Below are 27,393 nucleotides of genomic sequence, written 5' to 3'. Positions count from 1 at the left end.
GTCTGTCTGAAAGCCAGAAACAGATTTACCATCGAGCTTCCGAAGCCACTTTAGCCAAACCTTTTATATAATGAATGTCTTTGTTCCCTTTCATCTTGTTTCATTTTTTTAAAAAAAATGTATTTCCTACCTCACTTGGACAGGAAATGCAGTTGCAAATGTTTCTGTGTCCCAAACTGCAGTACAAATTAAGAGATGGCAAGGTGGCTCAGTGATGGAACATGTACCTAATTAGCAAGGGGCGTTGGCCACGCTGACTCTGAGACCAGAGTTCCATCTACAGAGCCTACAGTCAAAAAGCCAACCCTAGTGTGTGTAATCCTAGCTCAATGAAACCTGTGTGATGAAGTCCAGGCTAGTGAGAGAAACTGTCTCAAAACACCCAGAGTGGAAGGAACAACGCTGGAGGTTGACCTTTGACCTCAACAGGATCATGGATAAAGCAGTAGGAAACTGTGCCACTTGTAATGCGAACAGATCTAAAACTGGATGAACTGGATCAAATCCCGGCTGCACTCAGTGATTGGTCAAACTTCTCCTCTGATTTGACTATGAAAATATGTTCAAATAATATCTGATCTAACGCTTTCCTACCAGATTTTCATGAAGTTACTCATTTGCGGGCATATAAAATCTACAAAGAGGAGATTGGAGAACTCATACTCCCTCTTTCTGAAGCACACCACAAAGCTACAATAGCCAAAAGTGTGTATTGGCACAAAGAGCGATAAACAGGCCAAAGGAATCCAAGGGGAGCCTAGAAGTCAGCCCTTACTTGGCCTTGCGAAAGACAGTAGTCTCGTCACATGCTCCAGTATGGATGACATGCTATAGCCTAGGCCAATCACAAGCTGACGATGCTGTAGTTGCCATTTAGATGAGGTGTGTGGAGTTGTCACCTTTACAGAAACAGAAGGAAGAGCAATCAGGGAGCTACTGAGCCCAAAGTAGGGGCCAATAGGACCAGAGCCTTAGCCGGGGAAGCCGCCTGCAGGCAGCACTGTTCAAGCACACCCCTAAAGCTGCTTATGATGGGAGACTTGCTGGTGCGTAGTTTTTGCCACAGCAGAAAGATGCATATAAAGATTTTTAAATAAAGGCAATAGATGCCAAATGTGGTGGCACACATCTTTCTTTTCAGCACTCAGGAGGCAGAGCCAAGAGGATCTTGAGTTTGAGGCCAGTCTGGTCTACCTAGTGGAACCCTGTCTCAGAACAAAACCACCAATGGGGAAGGGAGATTTCTTATTTAAAAGTGTCTTGTTAGAGACTGTAGTGTATATCCATGTAGTGTGTATCCAGGGTGGTGGTGCACGCCTTTAATCCCATCACTTGGGAAGTAGAGACAGGTGGATCTCTGAGTTCCAGGACAGCCTGGGCTACACAGAGGAACCATGTCTCAAAAACCAAAAATAAACAAACAAACAAACAAATAAACAAATAAATAAATAAATATTGTGTTCTTTTTTATACCTCCATCCAGGAAATTATCAAATATAATTTCATTTAATATTGGCAAAGTCTATTAATAGTTTTTTAGTACAGAAAAAAAACTTGTGTAGCATTTTCAACAGCAGACACTAAAGGCACAAAAATACGTTTTCTAAAGCCACTTAAAAATAGAGATAGATCAAATATTGGAATTGAATGTAGACATTTTTTAACATTTAAAAAAAATAAGAAATTTCCCTTGCTGTAAGACTGTTTTGATGTCTGTGTTTCCCTTAATAAGCAAATAAATAGATAAATTTAAAAAAAACCCAGTTACCAAAATAGTTCATTCAAATAGATCATGTATTTGAAAACCAGCATGCTTGTGAGGCTGGAGGTGGAGAAGTCCCGCCATGTTTGAACAACCTGTAAGGACTGAGTAGAAGACCAACCAGGAAGGGGTGGCGTGGGCACAGTTCACAGGCAGGGCCAGAGGAGGCCCCAGCGCCGTTAAACAGTTAGGTAGAAATGTCCAGAGCTTGGTCAGCTGCTATTTTACTCTGTGGCTTACCAAAGAATCTAGGAATTCTGGGTGCTGTTTTGTTTTGAGGGGTCTCCCTGCATAGCTCTGGCTGGCCTCAGTCCTCCTGGGTTTACGGACATGCCCCCACCTGGCATGCTCAGCTGAGACCTTTTCCAACTGTTGTTAAGTTTCCAGGATTACCAACCTGCTCACAAGGTCAAACACTAACACACAGGATAATTACAAAATTGCCAGTCAAGACATTGGTTGTAACTTTAAAAAAGCCGGGTCTCAGAAACTAGAGGTTTCGAGATAGGACGTGAATACGTGAATACAGTTTGGTAGACCTTAAAACTTGTTTTCTTTTCCCTCTTGAGCGTTTTCACTTTTATTTATTTCTAGGGATAGTATAGGGCCTCTTTCTTATCTGCCAATGTTGACTCCTACACCCCCCACCCTGTGTGCTTTTGTGTGTCTGCACTACTCTTTCCCCTACTTTCCAAACAAAAATGATGTATTTCCACATCAATTAGCATTCATTTGATTATTTAAGAGTTTAAGCATTTAAAACCAGTTTTAGGCAGGCATGGTGGTGCACACCTTTAATCCCTGTACTCAGGAGGCAGAGGCAGGCGGATCTCTGTGAGTTCGAGGCCAGACTAGTCTACAGAGTGAGTTCCAGGACAGCCGCCGGGTCTACACATAGAAACCCTGTCTCAAAAAGCAAAACAAACAAACAGACAGACAGATTAATCACGTGAGGACTTTGACTTAATTATGGGTAATGCTCTTTGCTGTTTGTCTAGTTGTAGCATCCCTTTCACAGCGGTGGTTTTAAGTTCGTCCTTGTAGTTTCATTTCCGTAATCATAACTGTAATGGTCCGCTCTGTCCCTTTAAGAGACAAGCCACGCCCACTAATTTTTAGTTTGGTGCCGCTCATTAGCTATATTGTTGATGCTTTATGTTTCCTTTTAAATAAATTTAATTTATTAATTTATTGATAGAGTTTTGAATGACTTGAATTCCTACCATCTAGAAGTAACCACAATTAATATTTAGTTTGGCACCCCCCCACACACACAAACATGTCTAATGAAAATATATGTGCTGCATTTGGGCTCCTAAGATTCAAATGCTAAACCTAGTACTTTATTTAAAAGGGGTTTGTGGTTTAGGTTACGACAGAATTGCCAGAGCCCACTGGCTTCACACCCCCTCTCCAGCATCCCACCCTAGAGTCAGGATGCTCTGTGCAGGGAACGAGTCTGTGCAGTGTCCACCACCTGCCCAGCCTTTGGGTGCCTCACTTCACCAAGTGCTGGTTCTAGAGGGCTGCTGCTGATGGCGACGTGAAGCTCGGCTGCAACAGCGAGCTCAGATGACACCAATAACCAGGCCTCTCTCCTTCCTCCTCTAGATTTTACCGGAAGACCAAACTTGTTGGGTTTCAAGACATGGAGTGTGTGCCCTGCGGAGACCCGCCTCCTCCTTACGAGCCGCACTGTGAGTGATATGTATGCCAAATGGCAGCAGGCCTTTCAGAAAACCCATCTCTACCTCGGGGCTCCTAGTGTGTCCTCTTACCCAGACCCCAGAAGAATAGAGAGCCTCAGCCAACAGTGACCTCTGCTTTGCATCCCCCAGGAAACAGACACTTTGCATTGCCTTGCCCTGTTCCTTTGCATCCTTCCTCCCAGATGCTCAGTGCAGGAGACCTGGCTTCACTGGGCTGTCCAGGTGCTAATCCCCAGCTATACCTCTCTGACCCCAATAGTATCACACAGGGCTGTCTGCCTTTCACAAGTTCCTTCTAGGATACCCTTGCCCTCCATAACATATCCCCCGCACTTCCTGCTCATTCATGCATTTGTTTCTCTCACCTATCAAGTCAGTGAGGAGAGAGGACTCATTGTACTTGTCCTCGGTCAGGGCACCAATACAGGAGACACTGAGGTCTTTGTGTTAACGTTCGTCCTTTTGACCATTAGCTTTGTGTGTTTCTCCCCTTGGAAACAAGAGCGTTTATTGTGTTCCCAGCCTGCCTGGTGGCTGCTCACTGTCTTAATGCTAAGCAAAGTGGATGAACAAACACCACAGGCAAGGGATGGGGTCAGCCAGCCGGGGGTGAGGCATGGTCTGCTATCCCAGCAGGGCTTGTAGCTGGGCTTCACTGCACAGGAAAAGCTATGGCCAGGCAGAGAGATGGAGGTGCTTGTGCCCCCTGGCATCAATTGGCACAGCCTTGTTGGAATCCTTGTTAAACTTTCCAATCCGTGGTATCTGCCTTCTTGCTTCTTTCTGTAGCTAAACTTCCTTCCAAACAAATTGCAAGTGTCTGCATCCTTTGATAAGATCCCACCGGGAGGACGTTGGAACTTTTGGGCTCTACCTTCTTATTTCCTTTACGAAAATACGATGACTTTGTGTTCTTCATTTGAAGGAACAGAAATGCAAAGCAAACAAATAACAGCTAAACAGACCGTAGACTCTAAGACTCTGCCATACAGGAGCTACCAGTGGACCCTCTTTATGCATTGCATGTGACACGTCCTGTTGCCAATTACAACCTAAGGACCTGGTCCGGCTCAACCCTTTGTTTTAGCAGGCAGGCTCATCTGTCACAGTAGTTATTAAACAGATGGCATCAGCACAGCCCAGGTTAGAGCTGGAAAGTGCTAAGGTCCTTCCCTCTCCCACATATTTAATGTGGTGGGTTTGATGTAATGTAATCCCCAGGCTTTGGGATGTTTTGCCTTTAGGGTTCTAGCTAAACTTAGGTAGCATGAAAGGGCCTTTGAACGCAGAACTCACGTGCAAGCCTCATGTCTCATGAAGCCTTTGGTCATACAACTTGGAAAAGACGATTAATTAGTTTAACATATAGAGATACATATTTCTCCACGTGTCAAACTTTCTAGAAAGTAAAGGCAAATATTTGTGGAGTTGGAAGCGCAGCAGGCCTCGTTGAGGACTTTCACCTCTCAGATGGAGAGAGCCTGGGGTCTTGGTGAGCTTCATCTCTGTCAGAGAAGTTTGCTGTCTTTGGCACCTTCCTTGGGAATCGGTCCAGAGTTGAACTAATCGCCTCAAAGGAGATCTAGAAGTCTTTGGGGGAAATTATGCATGGCGCCTTGTGTTTTTATTTCTCCTCCGGGCTTTTCAATTTATCCACAAAGAGCTTCTTCTTCAGTCCCCCTGAGGGGTTCCTGTGCCCTTGAGCATCCTGGCTGTGGGAAATAGGCGTCCTTCAGGCTGCCTAAGCAGTGGGGTTTGTTTTAACGGTGCAGTGCGGTACGTGTGCGGTGCGTGTGGAAACAGGCTCAGCTGGGGCTTCCAGGCTCAGATAAAGAGTTGTAGTCCCAGGGACCTCGGGTACTAGATTGGAGGAGGGTCCCAGGACCCTCCCTTCTCTTTTTCAAAACCAAACCAAACCTGGACTCACACTGCACACTGCTGTTGGTTTTCAAAGACTGTCAGTTCATTTCCTTTTAAACTTGGTTTTGTTTTCTTTAAAAAAAAAAAAAATGTTCCCTGGACACTTGACTCTCGGATCACTGAGCACTGCATGTAGAGGGATGAAAGTCTTAGTATCAACTCAGGCATGGTGACTCGCCCGTAGCCTCTGCACTCAGGAGACAGAGGCAGGAGGATAGCCTTGAGTTTGAGGCAAGCCTAGAGTAATGCCTTGACTAAATGAACTAACCAAAAGCAAAAACAAAGCAAGTCCTAGTATCTTTGGACACACAGGCACTCATAAGGGACTGGGTGTGTCAGTCTCTCCATAACGGTCAGCCTCTGGCTCACCTGTGCAGGGTCAGAGCACCATGGCTAGCAGGACAGACTCGACCCAAGTATTTCTGTGGCACACTGCTCCGCAAGGCTAATGAATAATATGTTGGAAAAGCCATACCTGAAGTGGGGAAGTGTGCACGCAGTGTGCACACTGGTACCCTATGGGGAACCAGAACCTAAGGCTCCACACGTATACCCGCTCTCCCACCAGGCTCCATCTCCAGCCCCTACCCCATAAAGGTAGGAAATGGAGGGGAAAGAACTTCAAAATGCTGCGTTGGGCTTGCTGAATTTCAGAAAGCTCTGAGGCTAGAAATGTGTTGTTTGGGGGACAATTGGTGTGTCCCTTTATTTCTTTCCCCTGAAGGAAACAAAAATGTTCGATAAGTTCAATTTTCTTTTTGAAGTTAATTTTTGAAATGCCTTTGGTTTGTTATGTAAGAAGGCCTTTTAAGTTCCCATTAGAAAACCATCACTGTTTAGCCATGTGGCTTATTACGCATCGATACGAGGAGCCGGGACCGAGGAGCCGGAACCTTTCTTGAGTGCTGAGCCACACACAGCCGCCAAGCCTCAGGTCACCGCGCGGCTCCTGCTCTGCTTTCTCCCACACACAGGGATTTATCTGATGGCTGTGACTTTAGATTCACGTGGCTCGTTACACAAAGCGCTCGAGAACAAAGCAAACATCTAGTTTAAACACACTTTAAACACAGTTGTGCTCTGGTGAAAGCCGCTTTGAATCATTTCTAAACCACTTACTTCAGCCACAGCAGCATTCCCAATCGAATAAACATTACTCAAAAAAAAAAAAAAAATGCCACAGATGCTTTACTTCTCATCAGACCCAAGGCAGGATTTAGCTCTAAAATGTCTTGGGTGTTTTCTTCTCTCACCTTACTGTCCCAAGTGGGTGCACATTTGATACAGTCAGGACAAAGCCTGCAGTTAGAAATTTTACAGAAGGTGCCTTTGTCAACATCACCGCTGTCAGCCCCAGATTTCAAAGTCACCCAAACACTTCTACCAACTAATGCTGTTAACGACCTGGCCAAGGAGCTGTGGGTGAACGGAAGCAGCTCTTCCACAGACTACATTGTTATGGGGGTTCCCAGCATGCACTGGGAATGGGAAAGAAAGAAACCAAGATGAAGGCAGGGTTCTTCAGCTATCAGCATATCAAAGAGCAGACTGCCCCTTTGTGCTGTCCTTTGCTGGTTACCTCTATCAGAGAGATAGATCCTGACACTGTCCTAGGAGGAGCCAACTCCTGGACTCCCATCTTTCTTAAGCACATACTCAAGGGCAGGAGGAGCTAAAGGCAGCAGGCAGGTGAAATTATAGCCTCGACAAGGTAGACCGGCGCAGAGATGGAGGTCCTGAGTTATATCCGGGGCTTGTGGGACCATACTGGACACGAGTTCACTTAGTTATATCCCAAACCTACTCCCTGAGTGTAATTATTTCTATCATCCAGGGAGTAAGCACAGAGTCCGAGAGCAGAGTGACTGCCCAGGTCGCATGGCGAAGTGAAGCCCCAGCTAGAGGACCACACTCTGCCGGCCGCTCAAAGCTGGGGTCTACTGGGCACTCGCCATCAATCCTTCCAAACTTCACACAGGAAACAATGTCAGGGCATGATGTCAGCTAACGGTCAACCGACAGGCTCAGGGATCACCTCGGCCGCAAGCCTGTAGGCACACTTGGGAGGGGTTACTTAGTTAGGTTAGCCGCTAGCCATGCCTGTGAAGAATTATCTTGATCCAGTTAACTGGGGTGAGGGGGCCCAGCTAAACAGCAGCCTTCACCTGCCTACCTGTGAAGTGTGACCAGCTGCCTCTGGCTGTACATTGAACTGTACCCTCAAACTGTGGAGCGACATAAACCCTTCCTTAAGATGCTTTTTTCTGGGTGTTTCGTCATAGCCAGAGAAAAGTAACTATGGCAATGGGGGACAGTCACTTCTTTCTTGTGTTTAAATCACCTTGGGGCAGGGCACAGGCTTACCCTGTAGAGAAGGAAATGTCTGTGTAGACAATACCTATTTATTAATTGATTTCGCCATGTTGGCGCTGAGCCCTGTGATGTGGGGCAGTGCTCTGCCACGCCACTTCTTTTGGCTGCAGTCTCACTGTGTTGCCCAAGTTAGTCTTGAACTCATCTCAAGCAATTCTCTTGCCTCAACCTACTGAGTAGCTGGGCAGATAGGCCTGTGCAACCAAGCCCTACTTTAGACTTTCTTTGTTATATAAATGGGCTGTGGAGAGACTGGTTCTCTAATGACCAAAATCTCCTCCATCTCCCATCAGGCCTTTCCTTGCACCCAAAGCTGTTCACGGGCCACTCTAATTTTATTAACCACTGCCTGTACTGAATACCACACTCTTTGGGTAGTCCCTGTTTCCTCTAGGAGACAGCAGCTCTTGAAAGCACTAGGAGAGAGAGCTGGGGTGGCGCCGTAGGTAAAGTGCTGGCCGTGCAAACATGAGGACCTGCGTTCAGATCCATAGCACCCACATACATTCTGGAACTGTAACCGTAGCACCAGAGCCTGTGGGGGCCAGATGTCCCCCGTCTAGCAATCAGTGGACTCCCAATCCTTGTCTCAAGAAATAGGATGGAAAAGTGGCACAGGAAGACACTGAAGACCCCTGGCCTTCAGCACGCACAGACACATGCAAATGTGGCTGAACACACACATCGATCAGAGAAGTGCAGATGCAGATGAGATGTGCATGGTGCAACATCCTCCACCCTACAGTAGTGTGCGGATGCAGGAGAGATGCCCATGCTGCAATGTCCTTCATACTACAGTAGTGTGCGGATGCAGGAGAGATGCCCATGGTGTAGGGTCCTCCACATTACAGTAGTGTACAGATGCAGGAGAGATACCCATGATGTAGTGTCCTTCACACTACAGCAGTGTGCGGATGCAGAAGAGATGCCCATGGTGCAAAGTCCTTCACACTACAGCAGTGTGCAGATGCAGGAGAGATGCCCATGGCACAAGGTCTTCCCTCCACACTTGCTGTGTGTGTACATGTCGGGGTTTTGTTTCTGCAGTTTTTTTTTTTTTCTTGGTGAGTTTGCTAATACTTAGAGGCCAGATTTTCCAGGCCGCTTACTGGAACTGTGATCCACAAAGCCAATGTGCACTAATGAAGGGCTTGGCTTACTGGGGGTTTTGAAGTTGTCTCTGGTCCCTAGACCAAGACATGCTGGTGTCCAGCCAGGTCACTGCTGGAAGGAAGGCTGTTTGTGGAGCCTCGCTGTGGTATTGTGGGTGGGGGGGGAGAGTAGTTGAGTATGGCTGTGTGCTTTCAACAAACACTTTCAGCAACCCATAGAGGAAACCGCTCCCAGAGATGTCTGAATTTAACTGACTCTCATCTCCTAAACTCTCCTAAAACTCTCATCTCCTAAACAGAGCCTGCAAGATAGGGAAGATAAGGATAAGATCAGAACACAGTAGAGGAAGCACAACCCTGGTGTGGGGGAGACAACTCAGAGCATTAGCCTCCTGACCTCTTCTGAGCAGAGACTCCCCACTTCTTCCTCTTTGCTGGGCTGTTTAAGGTGCCACTGCCCACACGATAAAAACAAACCCAGATACATACACAGCCCCTGTCATTCCAACCCTCTCTGTAGAGAAGACCTTTCGAAGGCCTCCCTTGAAATCTTTTTTTCTTTTCTACACTGAGAATCGAACCCAGAGCCTTGTGCATGGCAGGCGAGTGCCATACCACTAAGCTATGTTCCCAAGCCTTAGTATTTTGAGACACTGTCTTCCAATATAGCCCAAGCTGGCTTTAAACTTGAGATCCTGTCACCTTTGTCTCTAGAGCACTAAGGCTCCAGCCCTGTGCTATCACACGGTTATGTGCTTACCTTTTGCGGTAAGAATCACCAGACTGAGAGGGAGAAGAAGGCTCAGGAGGCAGAGAGCTGGAGAACTGGATGCAGCCAGAAGGCAGGGACAGGCCATCATGAGCCATCATCAAGCAAGGACTCCTGATCCCAGAGCACACTATCATTTTGTGACATTTGCTGCAAAACAAGCAGACCTAGTCATCCTAATGACTGACCCTTGGGGTTTCCTCTAATGGCATTGAGCATGGTAATTAGAGGCCTTGCCAAAGGGCTGGGGAGGCGATCAAATGACATTTGTGGGAGTCTTTTTTTTCTTCTGTTTTATTATTTATTTATTTTTATTCATTTTTTTTGAGTGTCTCACTCTATAACCTAGACAGTGGTTCTCAGCCTTCCTAGTGCTGCAACACTTTACTATAGTTCCTTATGTTATGATGACCCACAACCATAAAACTATCTCACTGTTACGTCATTCCTGTAACTCTGCTACTGCTATGGATTGTAATGTAAAGATAGCTGACATTCGACTGCCAAAGGGTCAACCCACAGGTTGAGTACCATAGACCTAGACTATCCTGGAAGTTGTGCTGGTACCTTGCCAGCCTCCCGGTGCTGGGCCAGCACTTCACCAGCCTCCCTGTGTTGGGGCCAGAGGTGTGAGCCGCTATACTTTCTTCTTTGTTTGCTGCCTTTTGGTCTTGGTCATGCTTGGGATTCTGGGTAAGCGTGGGTCTAGCAACACTCCGCGCTGTAGCATTTCCAGGGAAGCTGGGGACTGTTGCTGTTCCGTCCACATGCCCTGCCTCCCTAGAGAGCTGCTGCACAGTTGCTCTGTGTGGTTGTGCAGCTGTCTCAGACTCCTGCCCCTCAGTGGCTCCTTGGCCGTGTGTTTCCTCAGCTGTACGTATCAGAAAGTCTTCTGAAAGTGTTCTAAACTCCCACGTTCTGCCGCCACTCCTTCCTCCCAGTAGAAAGTTGTAAATACGAGCCGTCTGTTTTGCCTGTTACCAGTGGAAGAAAGTTAGACGTTCTGACTAGATCACACCATCCCCTGAGCCTGGAGCTGCTTTTGTGGGTCCCTGTCCGCCCGACTCTGGAGAAGGGGAGTATCCTTCTGAGAAATGGGCAATCAGTTCTTACCCAGCCCCCAGCACATCTACCGTCTCAGCTTTCACCCTCAGTCTCTGCTGGACATTCAAAGCCCATGGACTGACTTAAACATTTGCTCATGGAAAAAATAAGCTGCGGCTGGTCAAAGGGCACTGCTAAATTGAATGAGTTTTAGATGGAATACAGCATATTTTAAAAACAATAAATGAGATTTGGCCGGCCCATTTCACTAAGCTAAGGAGTTCTTTAATGAATGAGTCTGTGTTCCTCGAGTGCCCACTGGAAAGAAATGCGTGGGAGGGAACGGAGAAGCAAAGCCATCAACTGGAACGTTGAGTGCATCACAGATTCAGGGCTCATACCGGTGGGTCTCAGAGGTCAACCTTTCATCCTGAGCATTTATTCTCAGGGGGTTGTTGGTATGTGCTGGGAACCCCTTTCATTCTCATGGGGACCAGGTTAGGTGGCCTTTAAACTTGGTGTCCTGCTACTTCCAGGCCCCCTGAGGAGGGAGCTTAACCCAAGAAGCTTTATTTTGAGGAGCAAATGAAGAAAGGACCATCAGAGTACAGCAGAGCAAATTCCTTTTATTTCAAGAAGGCACCAGAATCCTTACTGGCATTTCTCAGCCTGCTTCCTGTGTTCCTCGTCACGTGGAAGAAGAAAAGGGATTCAGTTGAGGTCTGCCTGATGACGCACAAGTGCCCAGCTCGAAACTGCTTCTTTTTTTTTTTTTAATATTTATTTATTTGTTATGTATACAGCATTCTGCCTCCATGTATGCCCACACGCCAGAGGAGGGTGCCAGATCTCATTACAGATGATTGTGAGCCACCATGTGGTTGCTGGGAATTGAACTCAGGACCTTTGGAAGAGCAGGCAGTGCTCTTAACCACTGAGCCATCTCTCCAGCCCTCGAAACTGCTTCTTAAGTGAGCTCCCAGATGCCAAGATTAAGTCATTATAAATCACAGTGTGGCTTAGTGGTGCAGTGCCTGCCTAGCATGCATGAGGCCCAGGTTCTATTCCAGAACTGTAAAAATAAACACAGGCATGCCTTGGTGTCCCCAGGGGATTGCAGTGTTCTAGGGTGAGACTCCCAGCCCTAGATCCCAATGACCTTGGGTGCTCAGGCCTCTTGCACCAACGGTTCGGTATTCCTTTAAGACCCGTCATTTACATCACCTCTAGGTTTGAGTCAGCCTGCATGGCTCTACTGAACTATTTTGGGATTAATGACGAGCAGAAGAAGCCCACACATGTTCAGCAGTGCTTCAGATTCTGTAATTAACACGGTGAGAGACCAGTCAGCCGTGTAATGGAGTCCCTGCTGAAAAATGCTAGGCCAAAATACCCCACAGGCCGAAAAGGATATTAGGTCGCCAGAGTTGACCCAGGCCTGGCAGCCTGTGTCTGTGATTGCGGCACTCGGGAGACCCTGAACACAGGCCCAGCCCCTGCTCTTTAAAAGAAAAGCTTGAAGTTGGATGTCAAGCAGGAATTGATTCAGTTGGAAAGTATCTCCCTCTGAGTCTTTAAAACATTGTCCTAACTTCTCTGTTTATTTTGAGCATGCCAGAGAAAGTATTTTAAGAACTCACAAGAGGGGTTTTATCTATACTGTGATTCGCGGCAGGGATCTTCCAAACACACCTACGTACACGCACACAGATAAATGAATAGCTCCTAGACACCTTGCCAGCGCTGGCGGGACTGCTGCTTTTCTCTAAGGCCAGCTGCTCTTTAAAACCCCTAGGGGTTGCTGCGTCACTGGGGGTGCATGCTAAGGGCTGACCTTCCAAATGCCAGGATGCAAAATAGTTTCTACAGGGTGAAGGAAAGCCCAGATACGGAGACCTGAGGACAGAGTCCCACCCGCGACAGGCAGAACCCACTCTGCAGAGGCTGGATCCCAGTGTGCGTGACAGATGGAGTGGCGTGTAGGTTAGGAGGTTGGTCGGGATAGGAAGATTCCTGTGGGCAGGACAGTGTTAACCACAGCAATGGAGGAACGAGAAGACCCCTGCGGGCAGGGCGGTGTTAGCCACAGCAACAGCAGTCATTGAGAATAGACTTCTGGGGAGCAAGGGAGGAAGCAGGGATTTAGTATCCTAATTAAGCAGAATATGCCCACCTGGTGTAGTAAACGCATGTGCTTTGAGGAACAGGCTCTCTGTTCCTTTCTCAAGAACTGATAATTAATTTAATTAATGCAATTTAATTAATTTAGCTTAAATAAATGTCACTCGGCTGACTTAATTACTGGTTTGACTCTAAGAACATAATAATCTCAGTTAATATAGCCAGCCCTCCGTATCTATGGATTTCACGGTTGTAGATCTAACCAACTGGGGTGTTAAAAACATCGTGAAGACGTGTTTCTGCCCAGAACATGAACGGGCATCTTTGTTTTGTCGTAACACTGTATGCTATCCACCAGCCTTTACACCGCATTGGGCATTCCACGTCCTATAGAATATGCGTGTATGGTCCAGGAGGATGTGTGTGGCTCATGAAATGTTACCCATTTTAAAAGATAATTGAATATCATGGATTTTTGGAATCTAGAAGACAAAAATAAGTCCTGAAGTAGAGCTCCCAGGACACTAAGGGATAACTACCCACCCCACCCCATCCCTGACATCAGTGGAAATGACAAAGAACATTTGATTAATTTGGGTTTTTGCTTTGTTTTGTTTTGCTTTGTTTTCTAAATTTGGGGTGTTTTGTTTCCTATGTGTGGTTCTTAGATGAGAATTATCCCCCACAGTCTCAGGCTTTTCAACACTTGGTTCCCTTTGATGGTGCTGCTTGGGGAGGTTTTATCAGAAGAAGTGTGCCCTGGGGGCTGGCTTTGAGAGTGAAACCCTTCCCTACTTTCATTTCCTCTCTCTGCCTCAGGCTAGTGGTTAAGATGTGAGTCCCAGCTTCCTGTCCCCATGGCTTCCCACTATGATGGACCCTTGTTTCTCTGGCACTGTAAGCCGACGTAAGCTCTCACGTAAGTTGCCTTGGTCCTGGTGTTTTACCACAGCAGCCGAAAGTGGCTAATATGCCTTTGCTGCGGTAAAATGCCTTGACTAAAGCAAGGCAAGAAGGATTTGTCAGCTCACAATTCTAGAGTTCAGTCCTTCGTTCCCGGGAAGCCACAGGAACAGGAAGCTGAGACAGCCAATGTGTTACACAGTCAAGATCAGAGAACAGCAGGTGATTTCCTGCTTATGTCTGGCTCATTTCTCCTTTTCCTTCCACACCGTCCTGCCCAGGAGATAGTGCTGGTCACATTCAGACTGAGTTAACCTAATTAAGAAAAGCCCTAGCCTTCCCCGGGCCGGCCCGATCCAGACAATTCTCACTGACCGAGTCTCAACCCTAACACCCGACAGACAATTCCATTTTTGTGCTCCTGTTTTTCTTGTACCAGGAGGAAGTCTAATAACTACATGTGAGAGCAAAACATGGGTTGAATTTTCAGATTCATCCCATGTCCTAAGATTCAAAAGAAGTGCTTTTTCCAACTTACTGCAAACCTTTTTGCTCTTTCACCGAAGTCCTGTTGGTTTTAAAATATAGATGAGTTAAGCCCAGGAGCAGTTCTGCTGGGATGGAAGGCGGCGGGAAACATTCTCTAAGTCTAGATCTTTCTTTCCCCCTAGACTCAGTCCAAAGTTTTAAATTATGCACAGCCCTTATTTGGGAGGGAGATGCTATAAATAATTTTAAGTACCATCAAATGAAGATAATCCCACAACTTACTTCATTTTAATTACTACCCACCTCGCTAATTCGTGATCCCAGGAAGATTTCTGGGGCTTTAATGTGTCTGCCTCAATATGACACTTTGCCCCCGAGTAAGGCCCTGCTCTCCAAGGGCTGTGGTGGCACGTGGCACGCCAGGGGTTAAGGAGAGTGCACACTTAGAGCTGGGAGGGCAGGGTCCGGGTTTCCCTTGTTTCAGTTCCCAGATGGCCATCCTGCCTCTATCCCTTTGAGGTCCTATTTGAGCTTCCTGTTCCTCACCACAGATGGTCAAAGCCATCGTGATGGATTTCTCTTTTATGGTGTCTTTTCTGTGTCTTGGTGCAGAGTTTCAAAGCTTCATTGTTTCTCCGGGCAAATAAACACCAAGAGGCTTCTAGGTGGGTGGGTCATAAAAAGAACAAAACATCCTTGAGAGCAGGAAAAATTCTTTTAACTTTATTGCGCTTGCAGAGAAATGCTGCGGATGATCAGCTGCTGTTTGATGGCTTACGATTTTTCCAGCGTTAATTATAGCGTTTATGCTAATTAAAGTACCAAGTGGAATCCAACAAGTGCTAAAGAGGAACGCAGAAGTGTGAGCTGTGCTTTGGGACAGACTTTCTATGAAGGCACAGGACAGGCTCCTCACAGTACCTCAATGGATGTAGTCATCGCCTCCCTGCCCTTCCAGCCACTCTCCTGCAGTGTGGCCAGCTCTTCCTGACTCCCTTTGGTCCTTCTGTTTCTCCTCAGAGACCAGTATGGTGATATTTGATTTGTCTAATCCTGGCAGGAAGTAGATTAACCTTTAGCCAACTGATCTATAAGCCAGTAGAACTGTGGAACCTAAGTCTGTAAATTCCCATGCTTCGGTCTTCCGGTACTGCCATCCTGGCCTCTGGGCTCTCCTGTGGTTATGTGTCCACATCTCACTTACACTTCAGGTTCTTATCTCTGTGTCTCAGTACCCGCCAAGCTTTCCTGGATGCTGCTAGGCAAATATCTTTTGCATCCCCCCAGCCCCTGTCAATAACCCTGACCTCTGGCTATTATGCCAGCCCTGTCTGGCCCTGCCCTGCCCCTGGCTACTGGTTCCCTCTAGCTTTATCTCATTAGCATCTCTACAAGTGGACTGTGTGATGCACACATCTTGAAGAGTAGAGAGCATGACTTTATCTTGTCCATCTCTAATTTTCTTCTGTCTGCTTGAGAAGAAGCAAGAATCCTACAGCTCACTCGGTGTCTGTTTGCTAGGTAGAGGCCATCACATTTGATGCTAATAGATCCAAAGTCAAGTTTGAAAAATCTAGAACTCTTAACTAGTAACCACTGACAATAGAGCCAGTGGAGATGTGTAACCAGATAGCCTGGACTGGGTGCAGTGACTAACCAACCGCAGGTCTTGTGGGAAAGACACTCAAGATACAGTTCCTTCTCCGAAGACCTTCCTAGCACCCCACTGTGAGGACCACTGAAGATCGTGGTCCTCCGAAGCCATACTTTCTGTCTAGTTCCCACGTGGCTTCTGAACCAGTTAAGTTAGGTATGAACTAAACAGGTTCCTGTTAGCTGTTTTAGCTGAGAGAGCAATGGTCCTGTGCATGCAGGGTCAGGACAGGCATGAATTTGTGACCATGCGCTCGAGAGATGAGAGGGTAAGTCAGGGACCAAGGCCCTGGCAGGAGGGAATGAAGGAGACTTAGTAATTTGGTTTAAGGGATCTGCTAAAAATCTTTATTTACTATTTTTTTTTGGCAATTGAGATGTAAGCTACTTACTATTTCAGTCATAATAAATTATGAGACTGTCTTAAGTTTTTATTTTCAGCTTAGGAAAAAGAATAAAACTGGACCGGCCAGAGCACAGTGCCTCATGCTGAGGCTGTTAGTCCTATCAGTTGACTTCATGGAGTAGGTGGTATTTACACTTGGTGAATCCACTTGGGTGCCAGTGAGGAGCAGTCGGGGTGCCGCTGTCTCCAGACAAAGTTTAGCTGCCTGAGACTGCTAAAGCCTGCTGTGAGAGGCCAGTTACATAGCTAAAGGGGATCTGCACGGAAAATAATGATCTTGGCTGGACAGAGAAACACACCCGTGTCTACATTCACCAGAGAAGCACGCCTGTGTCTACATTTACCAGAGAAACATGCCTGTGTCTACACTCACCAAAGAAACTCCCATGTCTACACTCACCAAACAGAGACTTGTATTTGAAAATCAGTTTTAGTGACCCCAAAGATCAATAACAGAAGTCAGAAAACTTGCCTGGCTGTGCTGACGAGGCCAGCTAGAAACATCTTTGTTTCTACTTGACTGCACACTCCCAGTTTACTGACATGTGTTGTTGTAGACAGTTGGCTGTGGGTCTGTTTGCTCTGTTCATGTGGAAACAGCATCTGAGCCAAGACTAACCCTAACCCTAACCCTAACATAGTTCCTCAGTGTTGACTTTCTGGAACACGTCAGTGACAGAAGCTCAGGGCTGGCCTTTCAGACCCCACAGCCCACAGCACAAGGCCTAAGATCTGGAGCCTTACAGCTCCCGACTTTAAAAGCCAGACACTTATATTCTAGGTGCTCAGGTCAGTGCAAACTCTGGGCTCGCAAAGCCAGAGGCTTATGGCTTTCTGCCCCCAGACCCACAAGCTTATTGTTCCAAGCTTTCAAAACCAGAGGTTTAAGCATCAGTATAGATGCTCAGGTCAGAGACTTATTGTTCTGGGGTTTTAGTGTCAGTGAGAAGCACCCAGTTAATGTTCTAGGCTCCCAAGCTTCAGGTGTCAGGACCCCAGAGTTTTTGACTGCGGTGACCCTCTGCAACCCTTCCAGTGTTCAAGGCCTGAGGGGCTCACCATCTCGATGGCACAGCCAGTTGCCTCCCATCACCTAGGCTCTCCAGTTCTCTGTTTTAGACTTCTCTCTGGAGTGTTCCCATTGCTGGAGAGCACTCGTGGCCACTGCCATCACTGCTGGGATTGAATCCAGGCTTTTGTCTGCTCTTTGTGAAATTAGCTCCTTCACTCTACCAATGAGAAACACGTGTGGGCAAACGAAAGACCACACTCTACTTTGAACTGTATTGAGGCCAATGTCACAACACCGGTGTGATGGTAGATTTGGATGCTTAGTCACCGGGAGTGGAATTGTTTGAAAGGATTAGAAGGATTAAGGGATGTGGTCTTGTTGGAAGGGGTATGACTTTGTTGCAGGGAGAATGTCACTGGGGGTTGTCTTTGAGGTTTCAAAAGCCCATGCCAGACACCCCGCCCCTTTGCCCGCTGCCTGAGGATGTCAAGTTCTCAGCTCCTTCTCCAGCACCATGCCAGCCTGCCATCCTCCCTGCCATGATGGTACTAAAGTCTGACACTGTAAGTCAGGCCCCTACTAAACACTTCCTCTTAGGAGAGTTGCCCTGGTCACAGTGTGCCTTCAGAGCCCTAGACCGGTGACGAAGACACCAGTGGATAGTCTTGCATAGAGGAGCAGCTTCCAGACTGAGAATCAATGCACAGATTAAAAAAAAAAAAGGGCACACATACTTGTGCACAACTTCCTAACACCTCCCCACCCCCATTTTGAGCTTCAGACGTGCTTCAAGGCAGCTTTTTGCTGAGCCATCAGGGAAGTTCTCTGCCCTGGACCCACGAGTAGATGAATGGGGTCACACATGTCATTGAGACTTATCTTGGCTACAGTAAAGTCTCCATAACTGCTACAGGCTGACTGGAAACAGTCATGAGTGGAGGAAGGCCCCCCCAAGACCAACGACGTGGCTTCGGCTACAGCCACAGCCGCAATGGTTTCTGTAGCCAGCACAGTGTCCTCAGAACATCCAGGAAGAGTTCAAGCTATTGTCCCGTCACCAAGGGTCAAAGAAGTGGCTGCTTGATTGACAGCTCCCCAATCAAGGCCACTGGGTACAAGGGAAGGGTCAGCTAGCTGTCTGTCAAATGACTGGGTGAGTTGGCCATAAAGGCTTCGGTCATTTGAAAAGGAGGTACATCAAAGAAAGCTACCATAAAGGTCATGTGGCGAGGCTCAGCCAAACCTCACAGTGCAGAGGCCCTAGCCAGATGCCCTCAGGGAGACCCGAGCCCCTCTGAGCTCATGCTCACCACTCCCTTGATTACTATAATGTACCCAGCCTTGATTGACAGCTTGATTCTCTCCAGCTGAAATTAAAAGGGAGAGTCGAGGAGAGAAGGAAACCATTGGGTAAAGTGTCCTCACTGTTGGACGTCGTTTTCTGTGTTAGCTCTCTTTGACGTTACATGTGCTCCTGTGGGCCAGGGAATTGTCCAGACTTTTTCTCCGCATGTGTTTTCCCTTTCCCTCCCAAGTACAACAGTTTCTCTCCCTGTCATTAACCCCGTGTATCAGAGGTGTGTGGCTAAGCATTATCAGTCCCCACCTGCGACCTAATTAACTTGCCCACAAAGAGAATTATCATGCACTTCGTTCTACTGCTTGTTACCTTGGCACACTTGAACAGTGAGGCCGACCTGGACGGATACTCGTTTATGGGATATGGATTTTCTCTGTCTTCTTTCAGACTCGTGTCCATCAGTCCTGATCCCTTTCCTTTCATATCCATTCTGCATATGATTTAAATACTGTCACTTTTGCTTAGTGTTTACGTTTTTATTTATTTGTGGTTAATCCTTCCAAACCATTAAAAGGCAACCCTCTAACAAATCTAGATAGCCGACCTGCCAGATGCTAGCTTGTATCTGTGCTATTTGAGCCCCATTTGACCTCTTGTCTGCTGTGACTGGCTGAGACTGGGAACTTGATGCAAGAGCAGGTTAGGTTGTGGTTCACTGTTACAGTGACATTAGGCCACACTGTACAAGTCATGGCCTCAGTGAAACTAGGGGAGGAAAATCTCTTCTAGTTTGTTATGTTTATTGAGTGCATCTCTACACTTTGGGAAAGGATCAGAAATCTCATGTAGAAACTACACCCACGTGTAACACCATCATTCACACCAAATCCTCTGTGTTTCAAGTAAAGTGAGAACATCAGTCAGTTTCTTGTCACTGTAGCAAAATACCTGGCAAAAGGAGCTGAAAGGGGGAAAGCCCCTGTCCCTCAGTGTGGGGGTGGCAGGGGAGCAGGAAGTTCATGTCCATCTGAGTGGAAAAGTCGTGGTGACAGGAAGTTCATGTCAATCAGAGTGGGGAGGACGTGGTGACCAGAAGTCCACGTCAATCAGAGTGGGGAGGACGTGGTGACCAGAAGTCCACGTCAATCAGAGTGGGGAGGACGTGGTGACAGGACGTCCATGTCCATCTGAGTGGGGAGGACGTGGTGACAGGAAGTCCACGTCCATCTGAGTGGGGAAGGCGTGGTGACAGGAAGTCCACGTCCATCTGAGTGGGGAAGACATGGTGATAGGAAGTCCACGTCCATCCGAGTGGGGAAGGCATGGTGACAGGAAGTTCACGTCCATCTGAGTGAGGAAGGCGTGGTGACAGGAAGTCCACGTCCATCTGAGTGGGGAAGACATGGTGATAGGAAGTCCACGTCCATCCGAGTGGGGAAGGCATGGTGACAGGAAGTCCACGTCTATCAGGGTGGGGAAGGCGTGGTGACAGGTGCATGAGACACTGTTCATGTTATGTTTGCCATGGGGAAACAGACAAATGAATTCTGCTTCTCAACTCTCTGTCCTCTTTTTGTTAAGTCTAAGATCTCAGGCTGTGGGATACCATGGCTACACTCAAGGTGGATTTTTCCACCTCAGTTTAACCTTTCTGGAAATATCGTCATAGATGTACCCAGAGCACACGTGTCTCAGGTGACTCTCCACCCTGTCAAGCTGACAGGGAAGAGGAGCCTTCCCAACAAGAGTTGGTAGCTTGCCTCCCTTGAATGAGAAGTTTCACCCTCAGGATTACCTTAAAGATTTGGCGGGTGGCCCTCACGGAGCTTGTCTGAACTAACTCTGTAACTGAGATAAATTCAAGTGTTCTATTAGCCTGTCAGATTAGTTGTGGCCTTATCATTTCCATTCAAATAATTCTTAAAGATTGATTAGTTTGCTAAGTGTTATAAAGTATCATTTGATGTCACTGGGTAACTTCGGTAAAGTTATTTGTAGTAGTGTCTATATTGTTTACAGAAAAGAAAAGTCAACCTTCAGAGCAAACACTCTGACTTGTTTCTACCGTTAGTTTTGCTTCTTAGTTTCCCAGGGCTTAGGAGATGTAAGGACCCAAGCACAGGCAATTCTCCGCAGCCCATTCTGTCAATTCCTAGATGTAGTCGACAGTCTTGCTTCGTTTGATCTCTTTCTCTCTGTGTGAGTTGTGTTCCCTATATAGGTAGTTTCAGTTGAGTTTAAAGGGACCACAGTCATCAAATAACATAAGAATTACAGTGTCCAGTTCCAAATGTTAAGAAGAATGCATGGTGACTGTATGGAGATACTGACTGTGTTGAGAACCGTGCTGATCCCTCGAGAGCAATGTCCCCCTAGGATCTAGAGTCTAGGTGCTCACAAAAACCCTACTAGCCACTGATACTTCTTGATTTCATTAATTAAGGAAACAGAGGCACGAGGTTACCATTTTCTGGTGATAACACAGGTAGACAATAACAACGTTAAGGTTCAAATACAGAACTTAGTTGCAAAACCCTTAGCCCTTAAAGTGTACAGCACACACCAGGAAAATTTAAAGGCAATAAAGGTGGCAAGGCCCAAGGAGTAAAGGGTCAGCTGATATCACACTTGGAGCAATAGAAGGAGACTTCCGGATAAATCCTTTAGCCTAATTATCATACATGTATGTAAGGTACCATGAGGTGCTTTGACTTGTGTCTGCTGGAGCCGTCTAAATCGTACAGACATTTTCCTCTGTGTTTTCTCGGGAGCAAATGCTCACCTTGATTAGTAAACAGCACTTCGCATTTTCACAAAATCTGCCCCCCAAATCACCACAGTCATCATATCAGCCTTTGGGGTACAGACATTTGCTAGTTTTCTTCCTTAGGAAAACCAGGTGCTATGGGCACAGCTTTAAGATGAGTTTGCGGAGTCTTTGCCCCTCCAACCTGCTTGTTCTAGGTAAACTATGTGCATTTATCTAGAAAGCCATTGAAAGCACTGTATACATCAATTCTAATGAAAACAATGGCTCCTTCTAGTTAAAATACTAATGGTTTTCCTTTAACCTTTTGTTTCCCTGCAGTGTCCTAGATAGCTCAGTACTAGCTACACACCTTGTTTCTCTCTGCATTTAAGCAAAAATCTGAGTGCAGAGCTAAGGCTCCAGCTGAAACCTGTTAGGGTAAATCTTCAGTCAAAGTAGCTTTTCTCGTAACAGCCTGCTGCCGTAAGAGAACCAGGGAAACACTCTGATGCGCATAAATGCGAGGCTTGGACCCTTCCCTTCTAGAATCTGGAAGACAGAAAAGTGATAAGGAAAAGCATCTTTGAACTTCTGCAGTAAACTATCTCTTAAGATGTCTTTTAGGAGAGAGTAGAGTTTATTACCAATAAATATGTACAACTATCTTTTTCCCAAATAAAAATAAAAGAAGGGCCTGCAAGATGGGTCAGTAGGTAAAGGTAAAGATGCCTACTACCAAGTCTGACAGCTTGAGTTTGACTCCCAGAACCCCTAGTAGAGAGAGGAAGCCAGCTCCCATGGGCTGCTCTCAGACCTGTGTGAGTGCACAATGGTATACATGCACCCTCCGAAAATAATAATAACTTAAAGCATAGACTCTAAAACAACCTCTATCACATAACAATGAGGTGGAGAAGGCCCACTGGTGTCTTTGAAATATATGGAGCATTCCGTTTGCTCCAGGATCTGCCTGTGACCTTACTTTCACCTACACTGTTTTTGCCTTTCTACGTAATGCAATGCAGAAACCCAACTGGGAAATGCAGATGCAAAGCTGCACTTGGAGGGAGTGTCCTGCTCAACATAAAATACTGAAGAATCCGTCACTGGCTTGACCATTAAAACAAAGGCAGCTTGAGCCATCAGGACCCTGCCCAGGTTCCTGGCATCTAAAGCACAGGTGAAGAGAGCAGTGTTGGCTAGAGGAACTGGGACGGACGAGCAGGCTCCGGACTTCCGTGTTTGTAAACGCTGCATTCCTTCTTGTGGGAGATGCTCCGGTGTGGCTTCTCTGCTTTTGCTGTGCACTTGGTTCAGAAGCGAAGCTGGGTGAGAACAGTGCTGGGCACAGACTGGAAATAGCCCTGAGAGTGTTTGACAACAGCGGTCTGACGGACAGGGTGAAGTTTGCTTCCACTTCAGCTGTCTGTCCTAGGTACAGGCTCAGAAGCTTGGCTGGCCGAGTCTCAGCTGCTAGTAAGCAGCAATGTTAGCATGCATACACACACACACACACACACACACACACACACACACACACCACAGACAGACAGATAGACAGACAGACAGACAGACAGACTGATTTTTTAGGAACAACATGCAAATTCTTCTATATTCTTTTGTTGTCATTCACTTGAAAACTAACGCTTTTCTGGTTAAACTAGCTTTATAGACACAGATTGTGATAAGTATTACAAATCTCCACATGAGTTTTGTGATATAAGTTTGCTTCCGAATCACGTTTTGGTTCCCTGTGTTCATATGCACCAAGTCACCCCTCTGGGTTGCCATTTGGTGGGGACTGCAATCAAATCTGGTATCAATGAATTATCTGATCCTCTGAACAATAGCAAGTCTCCCGATCTCCAAATGTTGAATGTCTTCCTGTGTACTTTATGCTCTTAAGTGTTTTTTTTTTTTAATGGTATTTTATAGTCTTCATTGTACAAACATTGGTGCCATCAGGGCTCTGCTTCAGGTCCCCACGGAAGGAGCTGTGTGGTTCTAAGTGCTTTAGTCTTTTTGATGACTTGCAAACAGAATTGCGCTTTCCTTTTTCTTTCTTTCTTTCTGTTTGGTTTGTTTTTAAACAGGAACACTCTATGCCTAACAGACATCTACATGCCTTCCAAGTGCTGGAATTAAAGGCAAGCACCACCACACTTGGCCTTCATATTTTTTTTTTGTTCATTGCTAACACTATGTAAGATATAACTGACTTTGCTTATTTACCTGTGTTGTGCAAATCTGTTGAATTCTTTTGTTCTTTCCCATCATGCTTGTGGTTTTCTGTATCCAGTCATGTCATTTGCAAACAGAGATGGTTTTCCTTCTTCCTTACAATTTGGAGGCTAGTTAGTTAGTTAACTGGCTAGCTAGCTAGTTAATTAGTTTGTTTATTCTTGGTTAATTCCTTCGGCCAGCTATCCAAATACAATGCTGGGTAGAAATGGTAGCAGTAGATACTCTTGACTGCTTCGGTTTTGAAGAACTCTGTTTTCCTTCCCACAGACAATGTTAGCTGTGTGATGCCCTGAGTGCTTTCTAGCATCTTGAGGAGGATTCTTGTTGCTTGTTTGTTGTTATCAGAAAAAGAGGCTGTATTTGGTCAAGTGATTTTTTTTTTCTACTTCCCTTGTAGATTAGATCCATGTATGTCTCCCTTATGGTCCTCATTGTTGTCTAGGTTTTCTGGGATTATGATTTGTGTTATGATTTTCTTTGCTTTATGTTTAAAAATCACTTTTGAGTGAGAACATACAATTGTCTTTCTGGGCCTGGATTACCTCGCTTAGTATGATGCTTTCTAGCTCCATTCATTTGTTTGAAAAATTCAAGATGTCGTTAGTTTTTTTTCTACTGTGTAGTACTCCATTGTGTAAATGTACCACATTTTCCTTATCCATTCTTCGATCAAGTTGCATTTAGGTTGTTTCCAGGTTCTGGCTATGACAAATAATGCTGTTATTTGTACATAGTTGAACACATGTCCTTGTGGTACTGTTGAGCATCCTTTGGATATATGTCCAAAAGTGGTATTGCTGGGTCTTAAGGAAGGTTATTTTCTAATTTTCTGAGAAATTGCCACACTGATATCCAAAGAGGCTGTACCAGCTTGCATTCCCACCAGCAATGCAGGAGTGTTCCCTTTACCCCACAACCTCTCCAGCATAAGTTGTCATCAGTGTTTTTGATTTTGGCCATTCTCACAGGTTTAAGATGGAATCTCAGAGTTGTTTTGATTTGCATTTCTCTGATGACTAAGTATGTTGAACATTTCCTTAAAGTGTCTTTCAGCCATTTTAGATTCCCCTGTTGAGAGTTCTCTGTTTAGGTCTGTACTCCATTAATTTTTATTGGATTATTTGTTCTTTTGATGACCAATTTCTTTGAGATCTTTGTATATTTTGGAGATCAGACCTCTGTCTGATGTGGGGTTGGTGAAGATCTTCTCCCATTCTATAGGCTGTCATTTTGTCTTGTTGACCATGTCTTTGCTTTACAAAAGCTTTTCAGTTTCAGGAGGTCCCTTTTATTAATTGTTTCTCTCCGTGTCTGTGCTACTGGGGTTATATTTAGGAAGTGATCTCCTGTGCCAATGCATTCAAGTGCACTTCCCACTTTCTCTTCTTTGAGGTTCAGTGTGGTTGGCTTTCTGTTGAGGTCTTTGATTCATTTGGACTTGAGTTTTATGCATGGTGATAGATATGGATCTATTTTCATTCTTCTACATGCTGATATCCAGTTATGCCAGCACCATTTATTAAATATGATTTCTTTTTTCCATTTGATATTTTTTGCTTCTTTGTCGAAAATCAGGTGTTTGAACGTGTGTGGATTAATATCCAGGTCTTCTATTCGGTTCCACTTGTCCTCCTGTCTGTTCTTATGCCGATACCAGGCTGTTTTCAGTACTGTAGCTCTGTAGTAGAGTTTGAAGTCAGGGATTGTGATGCCTCCAGAAGTCTTTTCTTGTACAGGATTATTTTGGCTATCCTGGGTTTTTTGCTTTTCCATATGAAGTTGAATACTGTTTTTTCGAGGTCTGTGAAGAATTTTGCTGGGATTTTGATGTGCATTGCAATGAATCTTTAGATTACTTTTGGTAAGATTGCCATTTTCACTATGTTAATTCTGCCTATCCAAGAGCATGGGAGATCTTTCCACTTTCTGGTGTTTTCTTCAATTTCTTTCTTCAAAGATTTAAAGTTCTTGTCATACAAGTCTTCCACTTGTTTGGTTAGAGTTACTCTGAGATATTTTCTGCTTTCTGTGGCTATTTGTAAAGGGTGATGTTTCTCTGATTTCTTTCTCAGCCCTGTTATCATCTGTGTACAGGAGGGCTATTGATTTTTTGAGTTAATCTTGTATCCTGCTACATTACTGAAAGTGTTTATGAGTTGTAGAAGTTCCTTGGTAGAATTTTGGGGGTCACTTATGTAAACTATCATATTATCAGCAAATAATGAGTTTGACTTTTTCTTTTCCAATTTGGATCCCCTTCATCTCCTTTTGTTGTCTTATCCCTCTAGCTAGGACCTCAAGAACTCTATTGAATAGATGTGGAGAGAGTGGACAACCTTGTCTTGCTCCTGATTTCAGTGGGATCACTGGGAGTTTTTCTCCATTTAGTTTGATGTTGGCTGTTGGCTTGCTGTGTATTGCCTTAATTATGTTTAGGTATGTTCCTTGTATCCCTGCACTCTCCAAGACCTTTATCATGAAGGAATATTGTATTTTGTTGAAAGCTTTTTAAGCATCTAATGATATGATCATGTGGTTTTTATTTTATTAGTTTGTTTATATAGTGGATTACGTTAACAGATTTTTATATGTTGAACCATCTCTCCATCTCTGGAATGAAGCTGACTTGGTCATGGTGGATGATGGTGGTTCTGATGTGTTCTTGGATTTGATTTGCCAGTATTTTATTTAGTACTCTTGCATCAATGTTCATGAGTGAGATTGGTCTGTAATTCTCTTTCTTAGTAATGTCTTTTTGTGGTTTGGGTATTAGGGTAATCGTACCCTCATAAAAAGAGTTTGGCAATGTTCCTTCTGTTTCTATTGTGTGGAACAATTTAAGGAATATTGGTATTAGTTCTTCTTTGAAAATCTTGTAATATTCTAAGATGAAACCATCTGGTCCTGGGGTTTTTTTTTTTTTGTTTTGTTTTGTTTTGGTTTTTTGTTTTTTTGTTAGGAGACTTTTGATGACTGTTTATTTCTTCAGCAGTTATAGGTCTGTTTAATTTGCTTATTTAGTCTTGATTTAATTTTGGTAAATAATATTTATCCAGAAAGTTGTCCATTTCCTTTAAGTTTTCCAGTTTTGTGGGGTACAGGTTTTCAAAATATGACCTAATGACTCTCTGGATTTCCTTCATGGCTGTTGTTATGTCCCCCTGTTCATTTCTGATTTTGTTAACTTGGATATTCTTTCTCTGCCTTTTGGTTAGTTTGGATAAAATTTGTCTTTTTTATTGATTTTCTCGAAGAACCAACTCTTTGTTGTTTCATTGATTCTTTGTATTGGTTTTTTTGTTTGTTTGTTTGTTTCTATTTTGTTGATTTCAGTTCTCAATTTGATTATTTCCTGCCATCTAGTTCTCTTGGATGAGTTTGCTTCTTTTTGTTCTAAAGTTTTCAAATGTTCTGTTAATTCACTAGTGTGGGATTTTTTCAACTTCTTTATGTAGGCATTTAGTGCTATGAGTTTTCCTTTTAACACTACTTTCATTGTGTCCCATAAAGTTGGGTATGTTGTGTGGTCATTTTCTTTGAATTTTAGGTAGTCTTTAATTTCTCCCTTTATTTCTTCCTTGACCCATTGATGATTCAGGTGAGCATTGTTTAATTCCCATGTGTTTGTGTGTTTTCTGGAATTAGTATTGTTGAATTCTAGTTTTAAGCCATGGTGATCTGATAAGATACATGGGGTATTCCAATTTTTTGTATCTGTTGCAGTTTGTTTTGTTACTGAGTATGTGATCAATTTTTGAGAAGGTTCCATGAGGTGCTGAGAAGAAGGTATATTCTTTTCTGTTTGGATGAAATATTCTAAAGATGTC

The 27,393-nt window shown here is 45.0% G+C and overlaps 1 protein-coding gene across 4 annotated transcripts in view; it reads left to right on the top strand.

The window, feature by feature from the left end:
* Positions 1-27,393, top strand: part of Tnfrsf19 (TNF receptor superfamily member 19) — a 92,585-nt gene that overhangs the window by 46,734 nt on the left and 18,458 nt on the right. For all 4 annotated transcript variants that reach the window (XM_085698593.2, XM_048447949.3, XM_048447939.3 and 1 more), the window contains exon 5: positions 3,374-3,459. In XM_085698593.2, the coding sequence (XP_085554719.2) occupies positions 3,374-3,459 (86 nt within the window). The remainder of the gene's footprint in view (positions 1-3,373; positions 3,460-27,393) is intronic.

This window comes from Myodes glareolus, chromosome 12, assembly GCF_982192425.1.
Source record: "Myodes glareolus chromosome 12, mMyoGla1.1, whole genome shotgun sequence".
Taxonomy (NCBI): Eukaryota; Metazoa; Chordata; class Mammalia; order Rodentia; family Cricetidae; genus Myodes; species Myodes glareolus.
Note: the sequence above shows the minus strand (reverse complement) of the source record. Positions and strands in the feature narration are given on the sequence as shown.